The sequence below is a fragment of the Anolis sagrei genome, chromosome 3 (genome assembly GCF_037176765.1).
Source record: "Anolis sagrei isolate rAnoSag1 chromosome 3, rAnoSag1.mat, whole genome shotgun sequence".
Lineage (NCBI taxonomy): Eukaryota > Metazoa > Chordata > Lepidosauria > Squamata > Dactyloidae > Anolis > Anolis sagrei.
The window spans coordinates 236,856,303-236,864,879 of NC_090023.1; the positions used below are offsets into that span (position 1 = coordinate 236,856,303).

General features: G+C 40.6%; 1 protein-coding gene across 1 annotated transcript in view; it reads left to right on the forward strand.

The window, feature by feature from the left end:
- The window catches only part of GRK7 (G protein-coupled receptor kinase 7), a 46,859-nt gene extending 44,923 nt beyond the window's left edge, over positions 1 to 1,936 (forward strand). The window contains exon 4 of the mRNA XM_060767797.2: positions 46 to 1,936. Coding sequence (XP_060623780.2) covers positions 46 to 370 — 325 coding nt within the window. The 3' untranslated portion in view covers positions 371 to 1,936. The remainder of the gene's footprint in view (positions 1 to 45) is intronic.
- The last annotated feature ends 6,641 nt before the right edge of the window (positions 1,937 to 8,577 follow it).

Consider the following 8,577-nt stretch of genomic DNA (forward strand, 5'->3'; position numbering starts at 1 on the left):
CAAGTCTAGCCTCCTCTTGTCTTACTATCTCTTCCTTTATTTCAGGAGCAACGATGACGATCCCAGGAAACATCCTTTCTTCAAGTCAATAAATTTCCACCGGCTTGAGGCAGGCCTTATAGATCCGCCCTTTGTGCCAGATCCATCCGTTGTCTATGCCAAAGATGTTGCAGACATTGCTGATTTCTCTGAAGTGCGAGGAATTGAATTTGACGAGAAAGACAAGAAGTTCTTCAAGAAATTTGCCACAGGTGCTGTCCCCATACCTTGGCAGGAAGAAGTGATTGAAACAGGATTGTTTGAAGAACTCAATAATCCCAACAGAGTAGTTGGAGTTGAGAGTAAATCTGGAGTTTGTGTGCTGTTATAAATATTACTTGTTCAGGAAATGTAAAAGGTGGAAATGCATCGCTGAGCCTTTCACAATTTCAAAGACCCAAAGATGTGTTAGCAAACCCATAAAGGCCAGCTGAATAAAGTTTTCTTTTGTATTGGTATTTTGCTGGAAACTTTGCAAAAATCTGTGTTTGCTTACAGTGGCAAGAAGATTTAACAGCCCACCATGGTGGTTTCTGGCTACAACGTGAAGGGTGGGAATCACCCATTTCAATAAGATATTTCCTTGGATTTTGCCACTGCTTTGTGGGTGTTTACAATTTCTTTGTACAAAGGACTCGCAAAGGACACAATCAATATTATTTTTATTTAGGAAATTGATTATATTGATATAGGATAATCTTTGTTGATTATGCTACTCCATATATTAAACAGAAATATAAATGTCTCAGGATTCTTTGATTTCATCCTCTTATCAGTGGGGACATGAGAGAAGCCTCCCACAAGGATAGTAAAACCTCAAAACATCCGGGCGTCCCCTGGGCAAAGTCCTTGCATTATGGCCAATTCTCTCACACCAGAAGCTACTTGCAGTTTCTCAAGTCACTCCTGACACAATTTTTTTTAAAAAAATCAGATTTTCTGATAGTATTTTTTCATATTGATGAAAGCCGTAGTTTAAATTAAATTACAAATAAATAATGCCACTTCGTAGCTGGTCTTTCCTGAGTACCTCATCACACTAGAGGATGAATCCACTTTAAATCCGGTTGCTGCCTCCTGCAGAATTCTGGGTTTTGTAGCTTAGAGAGGAGCCCTTAACAGCCTCACTAAACTACAAACCCCAGAATTCTGCAGGAGGCAGAAACCGGATTGAAAGTGGATTCATTCTCTAGTGTGATGAGGTCCTCAAAGAAATAAAGCAAATGCAACAGGAATGTTTATTCAGTCAGCAATACAACCTTTCAACCATTTTTACAAGTGCTTTTAATGTTGACAAATAATGTACATATATGTCTATGGTTGTACTGGTTCTTGTACAAAGCTTTGTTCATGTCTCACTTCGAGATTATTATTTTTTATTCTGAAGTTAGTTTGCTTAAACCATCAAACATGTGATATTTACCACTCTTAAATGATTAAAAAAACCTAACACTATTGGAAAGCAAATGTTCAAAGTTATATTTCTAGGTCAAGTGTTTGGAGGTAATTTATTCAATGGCTAGCTTGCTCAGTCTGTTCTCAAATCTTGTGTTCAGAAGTCTTACAGAACTGGAAATACTTAAAAGCCAGAAACATCTGAACACAGAGAGAAGCTTTTTCTGGAGAAAAAAAAACCTGTGGTCATTTGTATTAATATGCTTCAAAAAGATGGAAACAGAGGCCAAGTGTTCACCAATACATTTAAAACAGTGGTTCTCAACAGCTGGTAAACTGGCTGGGATTTCTGGGAGTTGTAGGCCAAAACACCTGGGAACTCACAGGTTGAGAACCACTGGTTTAAAGATTTGAATGACCTGATTTAGTGGCTATTTTATTTTTGTAATATATGCTTGCAAGAACTCTTTCTGATGTAAAATAAAATCAAAACGTAATACAATTTACAGTCTCGAACCTCTGTTACGCCAAGTCTCTGTGTCGCTGCCATTTAATGGTGTGGTTCCAATTCATATCTAATTCTGAATTGCATTTACTAAAATGATCCAAGTAATTACAACTATTTTAGACATGGTTCACTTCAAATGTTCATCTATGCTATGCAGGTATTTTAATTATTTTTGTAAATGTCTTCATCTTATTCCTATTTTCCACACTTGGAAGTATAGGAAACTCTGGCTTCAGGTTGGGTGAATAGAAAGGAAATAGATAAAAGCCTGAGCAAGGGCAAAGGTTTTGTCTTTCTGTAGATTTGTTTAGCTGAAATTAAATACATCAGGCATGTTAGGACGAAATGATTGTAAGGAAGTTCCTTTTTGTGTGACTGTTAGAATTACAAAGGTTACAATTACATGGGCGCAACAATTCAGGTCTACATTAAAACCACAAGAAAACTGCTTATTAAGATAGGACAAGAGTAAACAGTACTATGCCAAATTCTATGCTTTACCTAGCATCTGGGAAGTTGTTCTTCAGTTCTAGGCTAAACTTAAATTTGTTTCAGAAGCAAACATCACATTTGTTCTTCTGAACATCCTTTCAAGCTTCCACACAAATGGCTCCAGTATCTCCTTTTAGGTAGACCGTCAAGAAAGACATTACTCCAGATTATAATGGTGCCGTGTGGAATAAGAGTGGTAGCAGGCAGATAAAGGGGGATATTTCACACTTCCAACCCCCCAGGTTCCAAAATATTTCGAGAGACCATTGAAAAATTCTGTGCAACTAAGGGCCCGTCCAGACAGCACCTTTATTATGATAACTCCCAGAATAAAGAAGGAGTTGTCCAGACAACATTCTGGACAGTCCCGAATTAATTCACTACAAACAAGGAAAACCCTGATATGTAGCGAACTAATTAGACAGTGGATTTATTCCGTGCCTTCTTGGAAGGCGTGGGATAAACCCACTATTTTCGGTGTCTGGACTGCAGTCCAGACATCATTCCAAGTTTTCCGGACTAAATTAATATGGAAAACTGTGGGAATACCCACTCCTCTCCTCCAAAACCCCCAAATCCCCTTGAAAAGTAAAATAAACTTAACACAGCCTCAAGGACACTCTCGGAACAGCTCTCTCAGTGCGTAGAAATGATGTGTCAGGAAGCAGGGGCAGGGGGAGGAGTAAAATCGCTCCCTCCCCGCTCTCCTGGCCCATTATTTCTATGTGCCAGGAGAGCTGTTCCAAGAGTGTATTGGAGGCCGGATGAAGTTTATTTTACTTTTCAAAGGGGTCTGGGAGCTTCGGGGGAGGGGGATAGGGTCTCCAGATGTTCTCGCAGGCCAGTCCCACAAGAGCATCTGGGCACCCACCCCAGAAAGCACGCATGTGAACAGGCCCCCAGAAAGATTTGCTTTTGTAAAACGCGGATTCTCCTGGGATAAAGTCCTGTCTGGATCCACCTTAGGAGAAGTGGACGGTGGAAGTAATTGTTACTGTGGAAAGAACTGAAACTTTCTGGTTCAAGGCTTTAGAGCAGTGGTTTTCAACCTGTGGGTCACTAGGTGTTTTGGCCTACAACTCCCAGAAATCCCAGCCAGTTTACCAGCTGTTAGGATTTCTGGGATTTGAAGGCCAAAACATCTGGGCACCCACAGGTTGAGAACCACTGCTTTAGAGTATTACTGGAAAGGCATATCATAAGATTCATTGAACTAGATGGGATTTGAGAAAGGAAATAATCCATAGCCTAAACATTCTTGAGAAGTGGCCATCAACCTCTATTTAAAAACCAAGTACCCCACCATGAATGTGGCTCAATAATAATTGACATTTAAAACATAGTGACAATATAAAACCATGTGGAAGGGAAATGAAACAGTAGACTGAGGACCTCTTCACACGGGGCGAAAACAGCCCTGTTTTGCCGCTTTTGGCCAAGGACTGCCGGCCATCATCAGATGATGTTCACCAGGCTGCGCCCACATTCCTCCCAAAGTAGAGGTCACCACCACGAGAAGGAAAGTGTGGTCCAACTGAAATAGCCACACTTTCCTCCCCTTTTCCCTGTATGATGGGGGAAACGGTGGTGGGGCAACACATGTTGTTGTGTGTTGCCATCCTTTCTCCCATCTGATGGGGATGCACCCTGTCCCCACAGGGGAAGGAGGGAGGGCACGTAGGATGCCACAAGCCACCCTGCGTGCCTTGCCTTTGCCAGTGATTGTTAGGAAAACAACACAGCCCAAATGGGCCATGTCAAGAGGTCCTATGTCTTATTTTGAAATGAATTTTGGCTAATTCTAAAAAATGGAATTATTAAAAGAATCCTTGTTTATACTTACCCTTTGGAATTAATGTGTAGACTAGCAGTGACATTGCACATACTTAGCTAAGTAGCTGATGTACAAATTGCAGCCCAGAATAGTAAATTATCTTTTACCATATACCCTCAAATGTGTAATATTTATATAATGCGAGAATCTAATATATCCTTTGGAAGATTAGGCTATCACTGACTTATAGTTATGAAGGCTATGTTTTACCTCCAGAAGTAGAGGTAGCATACCTCTAAAGAATAGTTACTTGGAAACAAGCTATTCTGCTCACAGCCGACTAGTGGGCTTTTCATAAGCATTTGATTGCCCAATGTATGAATACAATGCTAGACTAGAGTTTTTGTCTGATTCAATATGGTTCCTCTTATGTTCATCATTGAACAACTAACATAGTCACCAACAACTAGGGTCATGCAAGAACTTTCTCCTTACATTTCAAGTCAGATAACTCATTGCTTTATTTGCTCCTACCAAAAGCTGTGCATTGTGCCCAATACTGACGTGCCACATTGCTTTCAGATGCTGTAAAAAGTGTGAGTGAATGTGTATAACAATCATTGCTAGGAGAAGTGAGCCTTTGTGGGCTGAGGAGACACATGGAGTGCACCTTCACTATAGATTTAATGTAATTTGACGCCACTTTACCATTCGGCCAATACTGTAGAATTATGGGAGTTATAGTTTTACAAGGTCTTTAGCCTTTTCTGTCAAAGGCAGCTGATGCTTCACCAACGTACACAACCCATTATTCCATATCATTAAGCCATGGCAGTTAAAGTGGTGTCAAGCTGCGTTAATTCTACAGTGTAGATTCACTCAGGGTTACAATTTGTCATATGAATCAGTTCTACAGTTCATAATGACTTATATCCTGTTCTTAATCCTAATTAAATCCCACTTTTCAGTGAGATTTTACCTATTGATTGAATGAGTCTACTCTTAAATTTGAGTAACCAATAGGTTGCTAGCCAATTTACACTTTTGTTTGTTTGTTATCACAAAAAAGCTCTTCTGTTAATATAAAATATAAAATATAAAATAACTTTTTATTTTTTATATATATGGTATTTTTTAACCCTCACCTTCTTTGGTAAAAACAAATTTCGATTTCAGCCCTCTTCATTTAGTGGGAGCGACAATTTTCAGTGCTGAAGACAACACTGTGAAGCCTTAATTACTAACACTACTCTTGAGTATTCCTTGCCTAAGAAAGCCCCATGTAATCCATTGGGTCGTCATAAGTCAACAGGAAACTTGAAGGCAACATACACATGCTAAGGTTTGGTTTTTTAAAGTGTTTTACTGTTTTATTGCAACATCTCATTGAGAAGAAACAAGAACATCAAACACTTAAATATTTGTTTGCTTCAGATGAGAACTAGCTGTTAGGCTAATCCTTTGCAAACACATTTTTGTCAAATCACTGTTTTTTTGGGAGATCATACACATGCTTTCCTGAATTTGTCATGGTCAAACAATCAGTAAGCAGGACATTAGTATTTAGGCTATAAAGAATTACCATAAAACTGCCTTGGAAAATTATCTCCCCTCAAGCATTTCACTGATAATTTCTCCCTTGTGGCCTTTGTACTATGCTGTGTGTGTGTGTTAAAGCAAAGTAATATTGGGACAAAACCTGCTCATGGATGAAGTCTTTAGCTGTGTAAATGTTTCAAGCAGTTTCCACAAAGCTGGACCAAAATATTTTGCTCCCTGAGAAGAGGGACAACACACACACACATACACAGACACACAAAAGTGAACTAGATAAATAAGTGAATCTTACTAGTATGCTGCTTTTAGAAGAAAAAGCTCCACTACAGCTAAGGGCAGTAGGGTAGCTGAGGACACTCAGGATGGAGGATTTGATAATCATAGCTCTGTCCTTCGGCGCCTCACCAATGGCTCTTAGCATTTGCTGTCCAAAGCAACTAACATGGGTTTCCTAATATTAGGGTGGGGGGGGGGGTGTAGACTTATGACAATCCCATAAATTCATATGATTTTCTAAGACAAGGGATAGAAGTGGTTTGCATTGCATTTCTCCAAAACATCCTATACCATCCAGTATTCCCCAGCAGCCTCCCACCCAAATATTAACCTGGATTGACCCTGCTTAGCTTCCAACATCACTATAAAACCACGCAATCCACAATCATAATCCAGGTCATTCCGGTAGTCACTGCACATAATTCCAGTTAATCTATTGCACTATGGTTCTTCACTGAAGGCTTGATCCCAGAGCTATGCTTTCACTCTTTTTCTGAAGGCCAGGAGGGAGGGGCTGATCTAACATTGCTGGAAAGGGAGTTTCCAGCACAGCTGAGGGTCCACCACTGAGAAGACCCTTCTCTCATTCCCACCAGTCATGCCTGCAAAGGAGGTGAGACCTAGAGCAGGGCCTTCCCGGATGATCTTCAAGATGGTTCATAGGGGGAGATTTGTTTGGACTGGAAAGCTGGGCCAGAACCGTTTAGGGTTATATAGGCTAAAGCCAGTACTTTGAATTGTGCTTGGTAGCAGACTGGCAGCCAGTGGAGCTGATGTAACAGGGGGGTTGTGTGCTCCCTGTATGCCACTCTGGTGAGCAATCTGGCCGGTTGGACCATTTGGAGCTTCCAAACAGTCTTCAAAGGCAACCCCATGTAGAGCACGTTGCAGTAATCTATTTGGGATGTAACCAAAGTGTGGACTACCATGGCCAAGTCTGATTTCAAATTTCACTCCAACCCTGGTTTGACAGGCACTTAGCCAGAGCTGGAAAGCCGATGCTGAAAGACATACATCTCATGAAATGTGTCCCATATTCTTCACTGCTAGTGTCTTGATAGCATGCCAAGGCTCTCCTCCATTTATTTATCTATTTTGTTTGTTATAAGCTTCCATTTCTGACCACTCAGCTTCTCCTCTCTCTTTCGTGCTTGGTGTTTCCATTAAGCAAAACTGTTATGAATAGTTGCATGATGAGGCCAATAACATTAAAAGCAAAAGCTTCAGGGAAGAAACATAAAACATTACCAGTGCAACTTAGTGCCGTCCAGCTGAGCACAAAGCAACAGAACCAAAATGAGAATACAGAATTAAAAGTAACTGTGTTTTTTGAAACAAAAGGGATAAAATGCTATGTTACTTAACATCATTGCTTAAGCTGGCTTAACTAGGCTTCCCACACACATGGTACAAGAGCTGGCAAGCAGGAACAGAGACTGTAGTTGATTTCTCTCGTCATGAGGAATCAGAGTCAGGTGACGCATCTAGCATATCCATCCAACATGTTTTTACAGAGCCCTACAGAGAAAAAACAATGGAACCATCCATTTCAGTCACTGCTGTTTTAATCAGTTACCCCACTATTGTCACTGGGTTACGAGTTATGACAAGTGACCAGAGTCACCCCTCTGGTATTCCTTGCAAAAACAGTCATCTGTTCCCGTCACCTTGATTCAGCCTACAGGGTGTTGACAAAATATACATATATTGTGGCATTCTGTTTAGCAGGGTTAAGAAATCAGGTCACATACAATCTGATACAGTGTTGATGAGGAACTGAAGGAAAATAAATACTGGAATACATCTTTCCCCATCGCTGCATCACAAGATTCCCATGTCTTATTAATAATGACATGGCATATTGAACTGGCTGATACACAAGCAAGCCACATGGTTTCCAAAACTAGAGCCCCACTGGAAGCTCTGGAAAGGAAAAGTAGAATCATAAGCTTGCTTTTATTACAGACAGACAGTTTTCAAAGTAGGGGAGGAATATTTACACAAAGAGGGGAAAGAACAAGCTGTACAGAGGTAATATGGAAGAGGGAGAGGTGTAAGAACTGGGCAGGGAACAAAACAGAACTCTTCACAGTACGTGTCCACCCATCAATAGTACCATTCCCTGAAAAGCACAACTCAGGGCCCTTCCACACAGCCCTATATCCCAGAATATCAAGGCAGAAAATCCCACAATATCTGCTTTGAACTGGGTTGTCTGAGTCCACGCTCAGATAATGTGGGATTTTCTGCCTTGATATTCTGCGATATAGGGCTGTGTGGAAGGGCCCCGAGCCTCCAGCCTGCCCACACTTTTGGTGTTCCTTTTCTAAGAGACCCCAGAAAATGGGTTTTAATTGGGAGGGCAGTGTTGATAGTTATGCTATTGGTCTGATTAAAAAGCTGGAAATTTCAAGAGCTAATATGGATGAATGGGGGAAACTGTAGAAGTTGAGTATATATAGCCAATGAAATCTATTCACTGGTAGTCATAAAAAGTTTAAGGAATCACTTCAAAGAAGGACTTCAGGGCTGATCC